The 23,155-nt window shown below is 42.4% G+C and overlaps 1 protein-coding gene across 1 annotated transcript in view; it reads left to right on the top strand.

Annotated features, from left to right (window-relative positions):
* LOC306991014 (uncharacterized protein) overlaps positions 1 to 22,869 on the top strand; it is a 122,839-nt gene extending 99,970 nt beyond the window's left edge. The window contains exons 7-9 of the mRNA XM_079598434.1: positions 20,929 to 21,020; positions 21,092 to 21,162; positions 21,517 to 22,869. Coding sequence (XP_079454560.1) covers positions 20,929 to 21,020; positions 21,092 to 21,162; positions 21,517 to 21,702 — 349 coding nt within the window. The 3' untranslated portion in view covers positions 21,703 to 22,869. The remainder of the gene's footprint in view (positions 1 to 20,928; positions 21,021 to 21,091; positions 21,163 to 21,516) is intronic.
* Positions 22,870 to 23,155: the final 286 nt, after the last annotated feature.

Raw genomic sequence — 23,155 nt, 5'->3', positions numbered from 1 at the left:
GTCCTGCCAAAGACCCTTCGCCGAGTGACCACTCATGATCACCCCCCCCCCCCCCTTGTGAGGGAAGTGGGATCAAAAGGTTTTTCCACATGACCGAGGCACGTAGGCATAGCTGCATGACCTTGATCATGCGAAAACGGATTTCCCCTCGGAGAAAACCCCTTGGTCCTGAGCTACCACTGCAGGGGTCTCATGTACAGAAGGCCAAAAGTAATTACGTTGGACGCAGCTGCCATGAGACCCAACAGTCTGAAACTGTTTCACAGTGAGTGACTGGCCTAGTTTTACCCCATTTACGGCGAATTGTTATAGCACACCTAGAAAAGTGGTCCTCTGAGCTGGGAGGAGCACACTCTTCTTGGCGTTGAGTCGCAACCCCAACATCTTTAAATGAGACAGAATGAAATCTCGATGCCGAATTGCCATCTGCTCAGAATGAGCTAGGATCAACCAATCGTCGATATAGTATAATACGAGAATGCCCTGGAGTCTCAGAGGAGCCAGAGCTTCATCCATGCATATTGTAAAGATACAGGGTGATAAACCTGGGCCGAATGGAAGAACCCACATCTGGTATGCTTCGCCCCTGAAAGCAAACCTCAGGAACCTCCTGTGATGAGGATGGATAGTTAAGTAAGCGTCCTTCAAGTCTATTGTGACAAAACGGTCCTTGGACTGAATCTGTCACACAATCATATAAGCATACTTTGAACTTGAGATTCTGAAACCTGCTGTTTAATTGACTTAAATCTAGAATAGGACGCAACCCTTCATCCTCTTTCGGAACAATGAAGTAACGGCTGAAAAACCCTGACTGTCTGCTGGGAGGAGGAACCCCTTCTATAGCTCCTTTTGCAGAAGTGTCAGCACTTCCTGCTCCATAACCAGAGCCTGCTCGGGGTCCACCACTGTGGGGAGGACCCCTAGAAATCTGGGCGGACGAGAACCGAACTGAATTCTGAAACCCTTCTATAGTGTGCAGGACCCACTGAGAAATATGTGGCTGTAGTTTCCACACTACCAGAAATTCTACTAAGGGCACCAGTCTCTGGAGACTGGCCTCTGGATTTGGTTGAACAGTCACTTCGGTGCCCTGAACCAGTGAACCGGCAGGGAACAACCGAACTGACCGTTCTACGACCCTCCTCGGAGGATCGTATGGGGACGCTGACACCTCGGTGCCCTGAACGGCGAACCGGCAGGGAACAACCGAACTGGCAGTGCTGCAACCCTCCTCAAAGAGTCGCACCCCAGAGGTCGCCGGGGAGAAATTATTTCTGAAAACCGTCCCTGCCCCAGAGGAACCTTCAGAAGCCTGATAGCCTCAGCATCAGGACTTCTTGTCTAAGTTTTATTACAGATAACGACAGTCCTCAGATCTTGCCTACCTCTAACTATCTTAGTTCAAACGACCCTCCTCGGAGGATCGTTGGAAAAAGCAGGCACCTCGGCGCCCTGAAACGGCGAACCGGCAGGGAAACCGAAGTGACTGCTCTGCGACCCTCCTCGGAGGATCGTTTGGGGACGCTGACACCTTGGTGTCCTGAAACGGCGATCCGGCAGGAAAACCGAACGGGCAGCGTTGCGACCCTCCTCAGAGAGTCGCACCCCAGAGGGGGCCGAGGAGAAACGATTTCTCAAAACCGTCCTACCCCGGAGGGGACCACACTCAGAAGCCTGCAGCCTCGGCGTCAGGGCTTCTTCTTCCAAGCTTTTTTAGAGATAAAACTCCTCAGATCTTGCATATCTCTAACTGGCTAGATTGCGACCGCCACCCAGGTCCCTCTCGATTGTGGATGAGCCCGAATGGCTACGCTCTGTTTTGCAGCACTTTATGCAGCGAGGAGCTTTAGTAGGCTGAGACTGCTCCCGCCCAGCAGTCTCAGGAGCAACAGGACAGACACCACCCAAACAAACTTGGTTCAAGAGTGCTAAAGGACAATATCTACTTCTCCCTCAATCATCCTTCTGCCGTGTGTGCAAATCCACTCAACCTGAATGGCACACACACACCTGGACACAGTATGAATGACCACAGGATTTCACTCCAGCACCTGAATGGACATGCGGTTGACACGTCACACAAGGACAATGATAACACCACTCAGCCACAACAACTTCTGCTCACGGACACAATCTCAGCTGAGCCCTGCCCACAGAGCTCACTACAGACAGACTGTGACATACTAGAACTGCTCCAAGATTCAGCACCCAAGGACGACTTCCTGGAAAACAGCCAGGGAAACCAGGACAGCATATTACAGCCTCCGATAACACCAGAGACCCTCTCACCAGACACGCTATCTCTATCTCCAGCATCTCCACTTCTGTGCTTCTCAGAGAGAATGGAAAGACTGGTGTATGCTGGAACCAAACTATCCCACTCTTTTGCAAGCCCCCAGATATCAACCAAAAAACGGCAGGCCCCACATCCACCAAAGCCTGCTGGCCCCGCCTGCCCTCCCCCTCCTCCTGCAAGAGTTCTTCGGGCTCTGCCACAACGACAGGTCTCACACCCTCCTCCTTCTGCTCGAGGTGAACTAAAAACAACTGATACCAGCTCTCAGTGATATGTGTCGGGTCCCCGCTATGATAACAGTAACTTTCTCAAATGTTTACAGAACAAGCGGGAACCCAGTGTGCCTGCATCTTTCTCTATTGTTGTTCGATTACATGATAGAAAGGCTAAGGCCTTCAAAAGCCGTACAGCAAACCCATCTAATCTGGTGCCTACTACACGCCAAACTAAGACTGCTGTGGGGACAAAAAGTAAGACTGTTAAGTTAGCAGTCTAAAAACTATTTTTATACCGCTTAGTTCTGCACTTTGGGATTCTATATCTTCGTCTGGATGGAAGAAGTTGAAATTCACTATGCAGAGGGTGGGCATCGACATTTAAAATTGACCCAGTTATCTGCTGTAACTGTCTGGTATACAGAGATACTGGGCTAAACTGAGACACTCCAATCAGCTTACTAGACCATTTTACAATTTGATTTAGGGAATTTCTGTTCTTTAAAGATAGATTCCCAAACCATGACACCAAAGAAAAAGATAAAATTGATTCAATAAAAGCTCGATATTGTCACGGGTATGGTGCGGGTGAAGACAGGCAGAGGCACAAAGTTCCAATTCAAGCATTTACTATAATAACTCACACAAAACTGGTACAGGCAGACAGGTAACACTCAATACATAGTAACACATACAAGGACCAACAAGGACAGACTGAACAGTAGCAAACTAAATACAGATACAAACGAACACTAACAAGGTGAAGACAGGTGACACAGATAATGAGGACGATGAACAGGTGGATGATTGAGGGAGTGAGTTCAGGTGTGGAGACACAAGGGATTCTGGGAAGTGTAGTGCAGACTAAGACAGACAGGTGCAGACGAAGACTGTGACATAACGCCCCCCTTCAACAAGGCGCGACCTCACACCGTAGAACAACAAAGGGGTGGGGGGGTGGGGGGGTGGGCGCGCTGGAGGCTGATGAAGGGGTGGCCGATCTGGAGCAGGAAGCCTCCAGGGCGGAGCAGGCCTTGCTGGCGGCCAGGGCGGAGCAGGACGTGCTGGTGGCCAGGGCGGAGCAGGACGTGCAGGCGGCCAGGGCGGAGCAGGACGTGCAGGCGGCCAGGGCGGAGCAGGACGTGCAGGCGGCCAGGGCGGAGCAGGACGTGCAGGCGGCCAGGGCGGTGTGGACCCTTCGGGCGGCCATGGCGGTGAGGACCCTTCAGGCGGCCATGGCGGTGAGGACCCTTCGGGCGGCCATGGCGGTGTGGACCCTTCGGGCGGCCATGGCGGTGTGGACCCTTCGGGCGGCCATGGCGGTGAGGACCCTTCGGGCGGCCATGGCGGTGAGGACCCTGCGGGCGGTGCAGGCGGAGGCCTATAGACCCCCCCAAAAAAATACTTGGGGAGAGTGACAGGATTTGGAACCGACTCAGGGACAGACACCGGCTCAGGGACAGACACCGGCTCCAGTGTGTGCGTAGCCCACACACACCACATGGCTGTGGCCATAATGGCCAGTGTCGCTGTCACTGAGGGCTCAGGCGGCGCAGACATGGCGTGAACAGACTCTGGGCTGGACGGGACCAGCGGTGCAGGAAGCTCTGGGCTGGACGGGACCAGCGGTGCAGGAAGCTCTGGGCTGGACGGGACCAGCGGTGCAGGAAGCTCTGGGCTGGACGGGACCAGCGGTGCAGGAAGCTCTGGGCTGGACGGGACCAGCGGTGCAGGAAGCTCTGGGCTGGACGGGACCAGCGGTGCAGGAAGCTCTGGGCTGGACGGGACCAGCGGTGCAGGAAGCTCTGGGCTGGACGGGACCAGCGGTGCAGGAAGCTCTGGGCTGGACGGGACCAGCGGTGCAGGAAGCTCTGGGCTGGACGGGACCAGCGGTGGAGGGAGATCCAAGCCAGACGGGATTAATGGAAAAAGCTCAGCAGGCATGATACTCTCAGTCCCAGGCGCGGCGGTTTATGACGTATACTGCCTTGGGTTCGGCAGATCTAGCGTGAAGTGCGGGCTCGGCTGGACTGGCGTGAAGAGCAGGCTCGGCTGGACAGGCGCGAATCATCTCGGGCTTTGCAGGCTGGACGTGAAGATCGGGCAGGTCGTGAAGATCTGGCTCAGCAGGCGGGACTTGAAGCTCTGGCTCGGCATGCGTGAAGAGAAGTGCAAGATCGGCTGGACAGACGACAGGCACTTGCTCATCTGCTTCTGGATCGGCTGGTGTTACCGTGAGGGAGGAACCACAAACCCAAAGAGCTCTGTCCATAAACTTAATAAAAGGTCGATCTAAATCCTTGAGCAGCAGTATCTGGGCTAGTGGATCCTCAAGTCCTCTCCAGAACCGTTGCTTCAAAAACTCCTCCTCCCAGTAAACATCCTGATGTAGACTATAGTATCCAGCTGCAGACCCGCAGCACCACCAGTTTCAGAACCCCAGCGCCAGAACCGGAAGTAGGGGCGGAGCTTACGTTCTAACACCAGCGCCAGAACCGGAAGTGAGGTGCGGAGCTTACGTTCTAAACCGAGTAACGCGTTTTGGAGCGTAATTTGCTTAGACACGAAACGGTATACTTTTATTACACACGAAACGTCATACTTAATACGTATGTTATAATGATACATTAAGGTACAGAAACATTGGGCTTCACCATATTTTTAATATCGTGGTCCGTTGTATGCATTTATATTTACTATGGTTCTTTTTTTATAATAATTTTTACAATGTATTTACCTACATATTGTAAATACAGTTGTTATGATAACACATTTATTTCTATTTGTATATAGGACAGTTAAGCTGTCATTTGTAACTATACAAGAATATAGAAACTATTTAGCTATTTTAGTAAAATGTTCTTATTAAAGTGGTACTACTTACAAGCAGGAGTATGTTGTTTGTGCACCAAAAATTGACACTTACCAATCAGGTATTTCAAATAATTGTAAACTAGCATGAGAGAAAATGCCACAAACTATTGTAAAGTGACACATACCATTGTTAAAGTAATTATGAAAACTGTCACCAATCATTCAGAAGTGTGCTGGACCTTGACACTGCTTTTCACAATGCAGAGTAGTGTACATCTGTAGATCTTATATTATAATGTGGATACAGCAAGTCAAATATTTGAACAAAACATTCGGGAATCTCCAGAAGGAATATATATTAAATTAATTTGTAGTTATTGTAGACTAATCCTCAATGTTTAGTCAATGGTAGCTTATCAAATGTATACACCTTTTTCAGTAAGCAGAGACAGAAAAGAGACTCAACAAATATGTAAGTTAAAGTAATGAATATTTAGAATAAAAAAGGAAAAATTACATAAAAGCAGATCATCATTCATTCAGCGCTGTGTTGTGGTTGCGCTGTGTCACGTGACAAGCAGTGACGCGTCACCTTGGAAACCATAAAGTGACAGATTCGAAATAACGGTCGCCTTGAAAAACTCACGCTGGGGGGTCAATTAGAATATTTTAAACTTACGTGTGAAAGGGTTAACATTCTTCAAATTAGTGAAAATTCTGTCATCGTTTACATGCTTGTCTCATTGTAAATAACTCCCCTCACTTCCGGTTCTGGCGCTGGGGTTCTGGCGCTGGGGTTCTGAAACTGGTGGTGCTGCGGGTCTGCAGCTGGATATATCTCGATGTAGATGCAGGTAAACTTCCACAAAGTCCTCCAATGAACTCCCATTCTGATCAAACAGAAATGCCTCCATAGCGTCCTCCTCCATTACTTTCGAGGTCGGTCCTTCTGTCACGGGTATGGTGCGGGCAGTGTTGCCAGGTTGGAAATGTCCAAGTATCATACCAGAAGCTGAAAATGATCGTATTTGGAAGAAAATGATCGTACACGAGGAAAACATGCGCAGAAAACATGCGCGGGGGGGGTTGGGGGGGGGGGGGGGGCGTCTGGATAATTCGATTGGTTGGGTCCTTACCATAGACTGTAAAAAAATAGGCCCTTACATATGCGCTTCGTGAGGCACACACACACACTAGCACACACACGCAAGGTCTCTCGCTCCCTTTCTCTGCTGTGTGCGCGCTACACATGCGCGCTCTTGCTTGCTCGATCTAGATTCCGGGAGATTTTTTAACTAATTTGCGGGCAATTCTGAAATTATCGTACATTATGGGATTTTTTTCATTATTGATCGTACATCGTACAGAGGTCAAAATTATCGTACAAATACGATAATTATCGTACGTCTGGCAACACTGGGTGCGGGTGAAGACAGGCAGAGGCACAAAGTTCCAATTCAAGCATTTACTATAATATCTCACACAAAACTGGTACAGGCAGACGGGTAACACTCAATACATAGTAAAACATACAAGGACCGACAAGGACAGACTGAACAGTAGCAAACTAAATACAGATTCAAACGAACACTAACAAGGTGAAGACAGGTGACACAGATAATGAGGACGATGAACAGGTGGATGATTGAGGGAGTGAGTTCAGGTGTGGAGACACAAGGGATTCTGGGAAGTGTAGTGCAGACTAAGACAGACAGGTGCAGACGAAGACTGTGACAGATATAATAAGACCATCATGGTTTTGTCAACGCTAAAGTAAGACAGTTTCCTCAGACAAAACAGACGCTGGTGCCCCTTTTTGCACACAGCTTCACAATTTGCCTCAAAATTCAATTTTGAGTCGATAATTGTCCCAAGATATTTGTAGGATTCAGTACATTCAACTGTTTTACCTTTAATGGATGTGACTTCATGCGTGTGAGTATGTTTTCTAAAATCAATGATAATTTATTTTGTCTTTATTATGTTTAATTGAAGGTAGGACTCCTCACACCACGTGATAAAGTCATCGATTATCGGGCCGTGACAGGCCTCATTGTCCTGAAGCCTACTAACTATTACAGAATCATCTGCATATTAGATAATGGTCCTATTTTCATATTTAATCTGACACATGTTTGTGTAGAGAATAAACAGTAAGGGCGAAAGAACACATCCTTGAGGGGAGCCAGTTGAGGAGGAGACTCGGTCTGACAGCGTTCCATTTACCTTAACTCGTTGTGTCCTATCAGTTAAAAAATCAAGAATCCAACCCACAAGATTTTTACTCAGGTCGAATTGTTCTGCCAGCCGACTGATTAAAATATGTGGTTGAATTGTATTAAAAGCGGATGACAAATCAACAAACAAGAGTCTAACGTGAGACCCAACTCCTTCCAAGTGTTTAACAATTAGGTTCAACAAGGTAACTGTAGCATCTTCTACTCCTCTGTGTTGCCTATAAGCAAACTGCATGGGGTCCAGTACATGCTCAGTTTTCAGTAGTATATCTGACCTTACCAATTTTTCTAAGATTTTCATTAAAATCGACGTGAGAGCAATCGGTCTAAAATCATTACAGGTTTTAGGGCAACTTGATTTAGGAACAGGAACTACAACTGCATCCTTCCAAACCTTGGGTACATGCTGTGTCTGTAAAGATTTATTACAAATAAAATGGAACATAGGACTCAGTTCTTTTGCACAAGATTTAAGTAAGCGACCACATATTTTGTCAGGTCCGTGACTCTTAGTTACTTTTACTGAGCGGAATGCTTTTTCCACTCTTTTTTGGTCTATTTCAGGGTACTAGTCATCTTCAAATTTATTTCTCAGATCCTGAATTTCATTACTAAAATCAAACGTATCAAAGCGGTTAAAAAAATTGGTTAAGAGAATTAGCAAGCTCAGTATCAGAGTTAAAACCATCAAGGGTTACCTGGCTGCTGTTCTTTGGATTCCGAAGGCCTGTTATCGTTTTCATGCTAGACCAGGCTGAGCCAAGATTATTTGCAGCCATCTTGTTCTCTAATTCAGATTTATAGATATGTTTTGCTTTTAATATTTCTATTTTCAGCTCTTTACTAGCTGTATGCATGTCTGAGACTACTCCCTGTTTAAACGCTAGTTTATTTTTATGTATGCTGGATTTAACAGATTTGGTTACCCATGGCTTATTGTTAGGATACATTTTAACTTGCTTACAGGGAATGATAGTGTCCCTACAAAAGGCTACATATGAACATGTTACATCGACCAATTCATCCAAATCATCACCACAACTATTTAAACATGTCCCAATTAGTACAGTCATAACATTCCTGCAAGCATAGCACAGATTCATCATTCCAGTCCATAATGGTCTTTGTCTGTGCTTTCTCTCTTTTTAAAACAGTTTTATAAGTAGGAAGTAAGTAAACACAATTATGGTCAGCAGAGCCTAGTGGTGGTAATGGGAGTGATTTATAGGCATCCTTTACCGACCCATAACATAGATCTAATGTCTTATCCCGCCTGGTTGGATAGGAGACATATTGTTGGAAGTTTATGAGTGACTTTTTAAGGAAGACATGATTAAAATCCCCCAATATGAAATTTGGTGCATCAGGTGAAATCGATTGTAGTTTTTGCACTACGTCGAAAATGGTCCTAGAGGCAGAGACAGCATTTGCCTTCGGGTGAATGTACACTGTTGTCATAAAAAGTTGAGGAAACTCACGGGGCAGATAAAAAGGACGCAATGATATCAACAGGAGTTCGACATCTGGCGTGCAAATGCGTTCTCTGACAGCCACAGAGCTGCAATAGCGTTTATTTAAATATAGACATACCCCACCTCCTTGAGTTTTCTTCGTCACTTCAGCTTTCCGATCCAGACGGAGTGGCGCTCCAAATCCCTTGATGATAAGATCGTTATCCTGGTCGTGCTCAGTGAGCCATGTTTCAGTAAAAGCCATGATGCAGCAGTCTCTGAAGTCCTTCTGAAAACGAACGTTTCCCTGGAGTTCGTCCGCTTTGTTCCTCAGGGACTGAACATTTCCCAAAATAATTGAGGGCAGGGGTATCCGGGTGAGCCGCTGTTTCCTCACGCGTAGTTTAACACCACTTTGTTTACCCCTCTTCTTCTTATTATTCTTCTTATCCCTCGTTGTACCACGGATTGTATGAGAAACTCTCAGAGGGACATCTGGTGACTGTAGCATACTGTATGTTCCGCGAGCCAAACTCGCAAAGTTCAGTTGCAGCAGTGCATCTCTGGTATACTGTATCCTTGCGCCATTGGCGTTCCATACAAACAGTAGATAGAACAAGATCCACAGGAAGCTTAGGTAGATAAAATCCATTTTTATATTAGAAGCACTAGAAGTAGTCCATAAAAAACAGCTCTCGAGAGACACATACAAATAAATAAATAAATAAAAACCAAAAACACTTTTAAAAAAAACAAGTAACTGCCGGTCGCCGCGTGCGCATGCGCCCTTCCTCAAGTTTTGCGATGTCAGTGGAGGTGAGGAGGTCGTTGAGGACTTTGAGGAGAGCGGTTTCTGTGCTGTGGAGGGGGCGAAAACCAGATTGGAGGGGTTCAAATTGGTTATTGCCATGAAGATGGGTTTGTAATTGTGAGGCGACTATATGTTCCAGGGTTTTAGACAGAAAGGGGAGGTTGGATATTGGGCGGTAGTTGTTGAGGAAAGAGGGATCCAGACCAGGTTTTTTAAGGATTGGTGTGACAGCGGGGGTAACGCAGTTGATGAGTTGATTTGCAAAAGATTGGAGGTAAAAGTGTTGGTCACGGCTCGCATCTGGTGGAGGTTACAGCATCAGCTGTCACACCGAGGCAGACAGGAGTTAGGTGAACGCGGGCAGCCACCAAGCGGCTTCGGGAACCAGCTGAGAGGCTGTCCAGAGGTAGAGAGGTTGTCCAGAGGTAGGGGTACAGTGAACACAAACAAAACAGGAACACAAGAAGGAATAGCGGACGGAGAAGCGGTGAATAAACAGCGCCAGCATCCTCTCACGTCCGCGAGCCGTGAGCAGAACTTAGTAGATAAGCATAGGCTATGTTTGATGTAAATTAATAATGGTTGCATGTCATGCCCTCTAGTTACCTACATCAGTAGCTACTTTATACGATGGTCTTACGCCTGCCATCAAGTTGTAATATTTTTTTTCTCATGGGAAATTTCTATTTTCCTCATTTCTATTTTCCTCATTCATTTTAAGAGTGCTCCTGAATGCAAACACAGGTGTGTTGACGACAACCACCACCCGTGAATGGGGTATCATGGGTTGGCTATTGAATACTATTTACAGTCTGTGATTCATACTGTAACATTCTTTTTTTTTTTGTTGTGTGTTCAAGTTGCAGTTTGTTTGAAATAACGAACCTCATCACCAGAAAGAAAACTCGATGAAGTGCTATTGGAAGACATGTTGTCATAGCTTCTTGGTAAATAACGGCTACCGTAGTTGCAACACGCATTTGGAAAAGTGAGGCGCTAGAGTGCACTATTCGTTTGAATGCAAAATACAATTTCACCACTAGATGGGGGAAATTCACCCGCTGGAGATTCACCCATTATAAAATGCAAAAGACTTTGGACTTCGAAGTACTGTATTTTCTAGACTATAAGTCACTCCGTAGTATAAGTCGCATCAGTCAAAAAATGCATCATGAAGAGGAAAAAAACATATTTAAGTCGCACTGGACTATAAGTCGCATTTATTTAGAAATGTATTTCACCAAAATCCAAGACCAAGAATCTGGAAAGGCAAGTTATTCAACTACACAATAGCACACAGAACAACAGGCTGAATAGGTGTCCGGTATGTTAACGTAACACAGGGTTTCCCGCAGCACTTTGGAACTAAGGCGGCCGCCTAAGCAACACACGCCTGCCGCCTTAACTACGTCGTCAAAAAATGTATATGAGCGATATCCGCCGTGTTACTCTGTCCTGTTTAGAGCTTAGATTTTCCCGAGCCCGATATTTCCCACCGCTATACTCGGGCCGGGCCCTTTATCTAGAGACGTGCGGCGCGGGACTAGATTTGATGGCCGAGTGCGAGCGCGGGCGGTACTGCACTCACTCTGTGTGTGCGGGCTGTGGAAGAATAAAACAATTAAATAGAAATAGCTATGAATAAAACATATAAAAACTAATAAATTGTTATTCATCTGTTGCAGAAAAGCAACAAGAGAACAACTAAAACAAAATAGAAACTATTTACAGTTTCTATTTGTAACATGTTTGCAGCATTGAGCGATATAGCCAATCACAGACATATGTGTTGATTTCTTGAACGCAATGGCCAATCAGAAGCATTTAAGATAAAATCCCCTCACAGCTCAAAACTGACTTATTGATCAGTGCTGAATTCTGCATGCTGGCAAATCCTCTGATTATAACAAACAAAGTGTAGATATTATGAAAGATCCATTATGCAGTCAGCTTCATTGATAATAACAGAGATGTATGAGATTGTGATGAATTGATGTCAGCTTTTTAGGAATTATGCAGAAGACTTACACAGGAAACAACACAAAGAGCAGTGGTACAAAAGACAAAATAAACATTTGGGCCAAAACTGCAAACAGTGACAGTGCAAGATGTAATAAAAATAATTAAAGTGTTCAGTGCACACAGTGAGAGACGAGAGTCTTACTGAAGATGGATGGTAGGAGCCTACTCCTCCACCTATGTGTATATAGCCTACTCGCTCACATAGTATGGCACATACGCTTTGTAAACTTTGAATTGAACAGTTCACAACACACAGTTTTGAGAATACAGTTACATGTCTTTGTGCCATTTTTGAAAACAAAAAAAAGTGTTGACCCAGGTGCCTGGCATTTCCAAGGTGTGTCCTGCCTTTTGCCAAGCTGTACATTGCAAAGCACACAGCTCCTGCGACCAACTGTGGAAATATTATTTGCATCTGAGGTTAGCTCAGCTCCTGGAATGGGTATATGGTCACTGCCGGTTTGTTTTGGTGCTATTTTATGTGACACAATACAGAGCTCTACAATAAGCTGTTCCATTAATATTTATGGGTCATATTACCACATAGGTCTTTGTGGATAATGAAAGCATTGGTGGCAGCAATGTCCAATAAGTGTAGAAAGATCTTTCTGTACCACTTCATTGTTTTGTGAAGTGCAGTGTAGACAGGTCAACAGCCCACAGGTGCAGGACATGGACATGTCTTTGTCCTCCATGTATCTTGTGATTTAATCCTCCTCTGCACAGTCTCATCAGTATAAGCAGAATGAATGGTGGAACACACAGATATCTCATGTGTCCATCCACTTCACAAATATGGTAAATGGTACATGGACTGCATTTATATAGCGCTTTCACAGACCCAATGGCCAGCAAAGCGCTTTACATATTGCCTCACATTCACCCATTCACTCACTCACTCATACACCGACGGTGGTGTCAGCCATGCAAGGCGCCATCCAGCTCGTCGGGAGCAGCTGGGGTTAGGTGTCTTGCTCATGGACACCTCGACACTTGGTCAGGTGGAACCGGGGATTGAACCACCAACCTTCCAATTTGTAGACAACCTACATGAACCACTGAGCCACTGCCGCCTCTTTCCTGTTGTTCCTGTAAGTCCCACATGCACCAAACTTCATTGCAAACATGTATTTTAGGAACTTTGGAAATTGTCCATGAACACATGGTACCCAGAGCCTACAACTCTACAGTCCAAAAGAGATGTTACAGCATCATATGACAGTCCATGGCCTTTGGGAAAGTTGTTCTTTCCTGTGTACACAGATGAGTCTGCAATAACTAACAACTTAAAAAGTAGAACCCGACCGATATATCGGTCTGCCGATATTATCGGCCAATATGAGCCTGTCGCAGATATATCGGTATCGGCGTATATGACGCAGATATGCCGCCGATATAAACTTTTTTCTTTACAGAACATATAATGTGGATAAAATGCTTGTAAATGGTGTAACTACGTAGTTTGTCCAGCAGAGCGCACTCCATTGTTTGCTACTGTTGACCCAGGTCACTGTGATACCAGTCTGTGGCTCCAGAGCCTGGCCACTCCTCGCTCTCTGATACAGCCAACGAAACGCTGTCATCATCAGGTCGAATGAGACTAGACCTGCCGCTTCGAGGGAGGGGCGTTGATCTTTCTTCATGAACAGGACAGGCGAGGGATCTCTCATTTCTGATCGCTCAGGCATCCTCTGACCCAGCCGTTTCTTTCTCCGAGACTCGAGGGTCGCTCTCTGACGTAACGAGAGCTAGCCCCGAGTGCAGAGAGGAAAGTGGCATGCTTTCGCAGTGAGAACAGCCGCCTTGTGAGATTGCAGCTTCAGTGTGTCCTCGCCCCAGGCATGAAACACAACAATGTTTGCAACAATGTCTATGTAACGGTTTGGGTTTTGTTCCTTGTTCCTGTTTCTTGTAAGTCATGTGATCCTGCCATGTGTTCCCTTGTCTGTGTCATGTTGTCATTGGTAAATTTTTTGACAGGTGTCCCTTGTCTTGTTGTTAGTTCCTCATGTTTGCCCTGTGTCTTTGGCCACATTTACACATAGCCGGGTATTTAGAGAAACAAATTATCCCCCTCCCCTCCGTTTTCAATAATAACATCGTGCACACAACCCGCATAAATACGCCGTCGAGCGCCATCATAACTATGCCAAACCTATGGGCGGCAGTGTAGGGAGAAGGATAAAGCCATGCAAGCCAATCAGAATCCTCAGAATCGACTAGAGAGAACCTAAAACCCCGTTTCTCCCAGTTGACACGACAACATATAACCGGCGTTTTTAGAAATCTCCACTTTGGCCGGAGTTTTTAGAAATAATAGTTTTCTGGGATAAAAACGGCGTTTTCGTGTAAATGACAGGCCAAAACGCAGAGAAATATCTGCGTTTTCACATCGTGTAAGCGGGGCCTTTGTCTAGTATTGAATGTTTTTTGTCTGTGTTCTTAGTTTCATGCCTTGCCATGCCCTGGTTTTATGTTTGATTATGTTTTGAAGTAAAGTTGCATTTGGGTTCTCTACCAGCTTGCCTTCAGTGGATTCATTCGTAACAGATGTTTTGTCTTCTCTCTGTATTCTTTTGTTATTATTGTTATTAAATAAACGTTTAGCTGCAATTGGACCCTGCGGGGTATTCCAGCAAGCAGTTTATGCAGCATTTCTGGGTAAGTTTATGGATAAAAAAAATGTATGGATAACCTTAACTTTCAGATCTAAAAGCTGAGGTAACTCAGAGTGAATGTACAGTATATTTGAGTTCATTGTATGGTCTTTCTTAATAAACTACCAAAAAGGGAATAATATATATTACCGTACTTAACAATTGAGTCTCTCTGTTTTTCAGGTACACACTGTTTCTTAAAGATTTCTTGGAGTCTGCAGAGCAGAATTACTTTGTTGGATTTCGTGTGCATTATTATGTGTTCACTGATCATCCAGAACATGTTCCTGCAGTGAAACTGAGTGAAGAACATAATCTGACGGTGTTGACAGTCCCTAGTTCTAACAGATGGCAGGATATCAGTTTGAGCAGGATGGCAAGACTGGAGAAATTGATTGAGAGTCGACTTTTCAATGGAGCCGACTATGTTTTCAGCCTTGATGTGGACTCAAAGTTTTATGGTCGCTGGGGGGTGGAGACTTTGGGTCATCTGGTAGGTGTCATACATCCATGGTTTTATGGTGCGCCTCGTGAACAATTCACATATGAACGCCGACCAGAGTCTCAAGCTTTTATTCCTTCTGCTGAGGGTGATTATTATTATGGCGGGGCTGTGATCGGTGGCTTAGTGAAAGACGTATATCAACTTGCTAAAACCTGCCGAGAGAATCTGGAGATTGATGCATCTAAATCCATTGAGGCAGCGTGGCAGGAGGAGTCTCATTTGAACAAGTACTTCCTTTATAACAAACCCAGTAAACTGCTTTCACCCGAGTATCTGTGGGATGACAGAAAGTCTTTAACAGAGCAGGTCAAAATCAAGCGCTTCGCTCAAGTTCTTAAAAACTATGATGAAATCCGTCCAAACCCTTAGCAGCTGTTAACTGAAACATGCAAAAATGGGTTTTTTTTCTTGGTTAATGTGAACGTTAAAGGAACATTCCATTCAATAATTTTGAAAATGTAATGAAAAGGTTATTTCTGAACATTCAAAATATCTTTTTTTTTTTTTTTACGTATTAAGAAAGTTTTTTTGAAGTACGTGGAGTGCTACCCACTGAGTTACTGTGCTGCCCTGTTTCTACTTATGTTTATATGAATTCAAGTGATAAAAATAGATAAAATGTAAGCAATTCATTTCTTACAGCCACAGGTATGGATTTCAAAGGAACAGGATTTTTAAATACCAAGAACTGTTAACACATTTGTCCAGAGTGTAAAAATGTTTCCAGAGTAAAAAGTTTGCATTTAATATTTGAATTTCTAAGTACATTAAAGGTAGGGTAGGTAGGATTTATATAAAAACTTTTTACCAAATTTGATTAAACTTTCTATATATATCACTGCATAATTAAAATGTAAGTACTCTGATAAAAAGAGTATAAAAATCGAGTGACTCTAGACCGTTTAATCTTCATTAAACACAGCTCATTATTTCCATTCGGGACGAATCACAGGATTGGCTTGCGCGACTGTCACTCGACGTCGCCATGACTACCGCCGTTATTACTGGCTCTGCCCACGTGCGCGCAGTCGCGCACCCGTTTTTAGGTGGGAGTGAATGGAATTAATGAGCTGTGTTTAATGAAGATTAAACGGTCTAGAGTCACTCGATTTTTATACTCTTTTTATCAGAGTACTTACATTTTAATTATGCATTGGTATATAAAGACAGTTTAAACAAATTTGAATAAAAGTTTTTTTTAGACAATTCTGACCTACCCTACCTTTAAATATTGCATCACATTATGTAAACGGCATTTATGACAATTGCAGATGCTGTTATCATGCAGTCTATCCATAAAAACACACCTATACTTTCCAGAAAGTTCCCTAGTTATTTTTAGGTTTTATTTTATAACATTTAAAAAAAAAGGGGATGTTTTGAATGTTTAATGGAATGTCCCTTTAACGTTCACATAAACCAAGAACAAAACGTTCTTAATACGTGAAAAAAAAAATGTTAGGATTGTTAGGATAGGGGAATGTTAGAAAAACATTAGAACATATTTTTGTTATCTAGGAATGTTGTTCAAAGAACATTTTCTCACATTATAAGACTTTTTAAAACCATTTTTAGGAACGTTTTTACATAACATTAGTGATTCCCTGTTAGCTGGGTTACTAATCTCAAATGCTTGTTAAAATGCACTCAGCACTTGCATAGGTGAAGGGGAAAGCAAAGAAAGGCACTTTGCATCTAAAAAAAACTTTGTGTGGTTTTTCCTTTTATATATATAAACAAAAGCTAAAACCTTATCTAACATTGGGAGTGATGTAATTCTTATTCCCAAATTACAAATATTTGAACTTTGCAGGAGATTGCTTTACAATTATTTTCATTTTTATCTCTATGAGTTTGAGTTTCTTTATACTGTATGTCAGTATGGTCATTTGTGTTCTGTCTCTGAACAGTGTGTGGAAGGAATGTGATACATTAAAGAGTATAAAGTTCTCTCTCAAAAAAAATTCTGTCATTATTTTCTTCACTCATGTTTATTTATAGATTGCACAAGTCATACATAAATGTTTATTATTAATTAATTCATTCATTCATTCATTCATTCATTCATAACGTGCATGACGTGCATGAACAAAAAAAAAGGAACAGGAAGAAGAAAATCGTATAGTACCTGTCGCTTATTTGTAACAAAAACAAAACAAAAAAACAGCTACTTTATGAATGGATCAACCCCAATCCTCACCCCAAACACCAAACATTTTCAGTATCTTTACACTTAATTATCATAATTTTAAGCGTGTGCGTCATCATTTTTCTTGTAACATTCCTGTATTTTTTCCTTTTGCAGCACTTCAGTTCATAGTCCAAGGTGTTCCACAATTTAATTCTGTAAATAGTCACGCACATCTGTTTTTGTGTAGTACGTGCGAAAAGAGTTTTAAAATGATATTGCCTTCTATGGCCATCTTCCTTTGATACAGGAGTGAATACATTTTGTAAAACCATAGGCAAAACTCTCTGCTTAGCTTTCCACATAAAAATCTAAATCTTCAAATCAACCAAATCTTTTAATTTTAGGAGTCCAGAATCTACAAATAAACTATTAGTGTGTTCTCTGTAGCCTGTCTTGTTGATAATCCTTAATGCTTTTTTCTGTAACAAACACAAAGGTTTTGTATTACTAGGGTACCCCAGACTTCTGTGCAGTATCCAAAACATGGGAGTATTAGGGAATTGTACAACATATGCAACAAAGAATAGTCTAAAACATCTTTAACTTTATACAAGACCCCAATACTTTTACAAACTTTACTCTTAATATAAACTATGTGATCTTTCCAATTCAATTTATCATCCAAAATAACACCTACAAATTTGATCTCTCTAACTCTTTCAATATCAGTTCCTTCAATTGCTATTCTTATATTTTCATTCTTTTTACAATGACCAAAAATCATATATTTAGTTTTCTCCCAATTTAAACAGAATTTGTTTTTGTCAAACCATTTCTTAATTTTTCCCATTTCTGAACTTATATTTTCTGTTATTTCTGACAGATTATTTCCAGAATAAAAAAAATTGGTATCATCGGCAAACATCAAACACTGTAATACTTTAGACACTTCGCAGAGGTCATTAATGAACAAAATAAAAAGTAATGGGCCTAAAACGGACCCTTGTGGAACTCCACATATTATATCTTTTAACTCAGATCTTTGACCATTAATTTGAACAAACTGCTGTCGATTGTTGAGATAACTTTTGAGCCATTGATGAGCTGGACCCCTAATGCCATAGTTGTATGATTTTGACAAAAGCAGACTATGATGTATGGTGTCGAATGCTTTGCTTAAGTCGATGAAGACCCCCACTGTGTGTTGCTTATTCTCAGTTGCAGGTGTATTTTTTTCTACGAGTTCAATTAATGCCAAAGCTGTTGATCTTTTTGCTCTAAAGCCATATCATTTTTTTCTGTAATCCATTTGTTTTTCTAAAAAAATATTTAGTTTTTGAGCAAACCACTTTTCCAGGATTTTAGAAAACAGAGAGCAATGACATTAGTCTGTAGTTGTTAAAGTGATGTACATCTCCATTTTTGAAAAGTGAAATGACTTTAGCGACCTTCATCTTCTCAGGAAAGACACCTGAATGTATAGACAAATTAAAAATTAAAGTCAGTGGATTAATAATACAGTCAATGGTCCTTTTTACAAAGATCATGTCAAGTCCATCACTATCAGTAGATGTTTTATTTTCACATTTGCTAACAATAGACAAAAATGCATTTTCCAGAACCTCACCCAGGAACATGGACTGCATTATTCTACTTTCCATTCTACATGTAGCATTTTGACTTTGGTTAGATATATAAATTGATTTGGAAATATTTTCCCCAATATTAAAAAAATAGTATTATTCATTGGCCACATCTATGCTATTGTTCATAACAGTTTCATTGTACACAAAATATTCAGGTAACTTTATATGTTGTGAATTTGGTTTTATTATATTATTTAATATTTTCCATGTTGTTTTCATATTTATTTTATTATCTTTCAATTGTTTATTGTAATAATCCCTTTTAGTTTCTCTTAAAGGAGCATTTCACCTGTGGGAACATTAATCTTTATTGAAAGTGGGTCATATATGTAGTCGAAATGTAAAATAAATTTAGAATTTGGTGCCTTATTGACTGAGAAAAGACAGAAAGTAACTTTAGGGCGCGTTTGTATGAAAGACAACAACTCCCACAATACACCACATTGCAAAGCTCCACAAGCCACTCCCACTAATCCAGAACGGCGTGTATGAGTTATTTGCCTATCAGAGAAATCACTCTTCCATCTACAAAGCTAGCTAACCACCAGAGCTTGAAATTTATTTACTTACTTAGTGCACTCTAGAAACTAATTCAAAGGACCTTTAGTCATTACTTAAATATATATATTGTTGTGAAATAAAAAATCAAGTTCTGAGATACTGTTAGACTTTTTACTTGTAATTGTTATTTTATTGCGCTTGGATGATATTGCGCTTGGATGACACAAATTATGCCAATTGATTAAATATACTATCATGACTTGTCAGAGTTTAACATTTTCAGTTAATCAAAAATAATTTAATTTTAAGTTCTGTTAATGTAAAATACAATTTGATGACGTGTAAACGGCCCACAGTTTCCGCACGCATGCATGTTCATGCATGTTGGAGCGAAAGAAACCAAAAATTCTCGGGCCAGTAGCATGTGTCCAAATAGGTCGGTTCCATTCCAGACTCATTGATATGTATAAAAAGAAGAGTAGGAACCACGAAAATTGGTTTAATTCCTGTGAGTAAATGTAATCGAACATATCACCATTGTGAAATACGAAACAAGCCCTGTTGTATGAGCTGTGTTTTGGGAAAAGAAAAAATTTACTTTGAAGAATGTCCAAAAGTATCTCCAGTTCCTCTATTTACTTTGAATGCTTATGGATAGGCAACTCCCGATGTCCAAGAGATGTGCGCTGAGTACTGTGCACTTTACTTGGGTAAAAATGGTCATAGGTATGTTCCAACTTTAAAAGAAAAAAGAGCTTTGAAAGAGGTTTTGGAAACAAGGTTTTGGTTGTGTGGACATATGGTCTACACCTCCTTACCTTTTAATTGGAGTGGATGATGTGCCTTAGTAACTTTAGAAAGAATATTCTATGATTATTAGACCACAAAGAACCGATAATATGATGAAGGAAAGAAACACAGGCTCTCTCTCTGACCGCAGTTCAGTTAGTAGTCTGGGCAGAGACAATCCAGTACCAAAAGAACATCGACTCTGGACTGGCACTGAAAAATTATTTGAAGGTATTTTTCCAACAATAGGTATATCCAGCCTTCAAATAGAAGTAAAAGTTACAAGATATGAGTTGATTTCATTTATTAAAACTACCAGCAACACATTAGCTGCTGTTCAACAGGAACTTCGAGGACTCCAGCTAACTGCTCTACAGAATAGGCTGGTCTTAGATCAACTGACTGCGGCAAGAGGAGGGGTGTGTGTTATTATTGGAACTTCATGTTGCACATACCAGAAAATGATTTAGACAGCCATTTAATCGTAGAAGGTATAAATGTCACAGGTCGGGGGTGCGGTGGTGCTGTGCCAACCGACCTCCCCGTTAACCCTTTGGCAGTGCCCTTCTGAGGAGCTACCCCGTAGCACAGAGATGACAGACAACAGAATGACAATTTAAAAGACTTTATTGACAAAAGGAATTTCTTAAAACTGAAGACGGCTCTGGTTGTGGACAGGTGGTAAGTATCAGGATCGAGTCACGTCGATGGGTGAGTATGGAACTCAGGAGAGGCTCTCAGGGGCAGTGGCGCCGATTCCCACTTATTGTGGTCGTTCTAGGTCCCCTTCACAGGGGTGGGCGCGAGGGACTCGGTGGGCTATTATTAACCGTTGATTTCTACTTCACAGGATCTGGATTCGGCTGGACGGGGCCGGGCGCCACAACAGAGGCTGGAGTTCTTCCGAGGACGGGCCGGAACCGGCAAGGCGAGGGCAGGAAAGTGACAGCACTAATTCCACCGCAGCAATTGAACAAGAGTACATGTGCTAACGTCGAGCGTCTGTTCCACAGGGTCGGCCAGGACCACGACAAGGAGGAATCGATGGCTTGAGCAGCAGCGGCACTACAGGAGGCTCAGGGCAGTGTCAACGTGGTTAAATTTACATTTACATTTATTCATTTAGCAGACGCTTTTATCCAAAGCGACTTACAAATGAGAAACAATAGAAGCAATTAAACTAGCAGTAGGACAACAGTATGTAAGTGCTATAACCCTTCACAGTACTTTTTATTTTTTATATATAATAGATTAGATAAGAAAGTGTTAGTGTTAGTAGTACTGGATCAAGTGCTCAAGTGCTGCCGAAAAAGATACGTCTTCAGCAGTTTCTTAAAGATGGCTACAGATTCAGCAGCTCTGGCTGAGTTAGGCAGATCATTCCACCAGCAAATGGTTAAATGGTTATATCGTATAATCTTCGGCTTCTGTGTTACAGGATCTATACACCACCAGGACAACTTCGGGCTCTGGACTCGGGGTTTACACCACGTCAAAGGATGCAAGGTGCCGACACGGAGTAGGGATCGCAGTACGAGTGGTCCAACCCTGGGTGGCTCAAGCGGGTGGCCAGACTATAGCAGCCGTAACGGTAGAAAAGGGAGGGGATTGGCGAGGAGCTTAAGGACACTTCGCTTTACAGAAATGCAGCACGCGAGGAAGGATACTCAAGGCTGCCAGCAAAGAGAAAAGTTCCGGCTCTTGGTCACACCGTGACATATAAACAACATGCCAAGAATTGTTCAAGAATTACAGGAAAGAGATGTGAGTGACAGAAGTGGGTTTGGAGATTGGATCACAAGTTGGAAACAAATGCTTGTATCGCTTTAATCCCAATAGGGGTTATACTTTTAATTATTGCACTTATTATTTGCTGTATTATTCCATTTATTAGGATTTTGATTCATTGTGCTATGAATACTTTTGTATCTTCTCAATATGCTTTGATAAACAGAACAGTAAAGTATTAATGATTTTGAAGGAAATGTTTGATTGAAGGATGTTTTATTGTACAAGAATAGACATGCAGAGAATGATATGATATGATAATTATATTATAAGATAATTATCTATCAAAGGGGCCATTTGTCATGACTCTGCCCTCGTGGCCTTGCTTTTTCTCTGGTCTTGAGGCAGGATCATGACAGAGCCATGTTTTGTGTGCAAGCACATGGCCTTGTGTTTGGGCTGTGTGCTTGCGTTGTCTCGTCTCTCAACCCCGTCCCCTTGTTCTCCTCGTTAGCCTTCATTGTTGTATCAGTTTCACCTGTTGCCATTATTAGTTTCTCCCTATTTAATCCCCTTGTGTTTGCTGTCCTGTGCCGGTTCATTGTCTATCATACGTTGTCAAACTTTGTGTGAAACTACCCGTGAGTTACCTATTGTAAGTCTTGTCTGGAAAGTAGTTTTTGATCTCGTCTTTACTGTTAGTTTAGTGTCTAGTTTATTTTCTGAGTCCTAGTCTAATGTTGTCTGTCTAAAGTAGTGTTTTGTTCCTGTCTATGTTTTGCCCCCTCCTGGGTTTTGTTTTCCCTGTTTTTTTTACTTTATTAAACATTGTGTGTTGCATACTGTCTGCGCTTGGGTTCATCTGCTATCCTCATAACACCATTGTCAGAAGTTCTAGTTCTAATCTCTGCATGCAGTATAGGATTCCTTTATATAAACGTAATGGCCACATCTGTTAGACATTAAAAACCCTCTGGGGTTGGCAATCACGCCGGCGTGATTTGCCAAACATTTTTCACATAGCAGCTGAATAGACTTAAAATACTGTCATTTATGGTCATACAGACTTAATAAATATGAAAAAAAGAATCTGTGAGAAGTCTACTTTTGTATGTGTCCACTTACAATCAAAACAAAACGTGCTTTTGTAAAATAAAGAAATTAAACAGGGTGAACTTTTTTTTTCTTGAGCATGTCTTTAAACATAAACAAGATATCCTGGTTCTCTAACCTTTGCTCATTAGTTTTAATGTGACAACACCCACACGTGCAAAACATATAGAGATGCAAATCTTCCATGCGTCGCGCGAATGCGCCCATTACCTCAATTACAACAAAGCGCCGCAAAC

Source organism: Phoxinus phoxinus (genome assembly GCF_949152265.1).
Source record: "Phoxinus phoxinus genome assembly, chromosome: 2".
Lineage (NCBI taxonomy): Eukaryota > Metazoa > Chordata > Actinopteri > Cypriniformes > Leuciscidae > Phoxinus > Phoxinus phoxinus.
The sequence above is the reverse complement of the archived record's forward strand: the minus strand, read 5'-3'. Positions and strand labels throughout refer to the sequence as shown.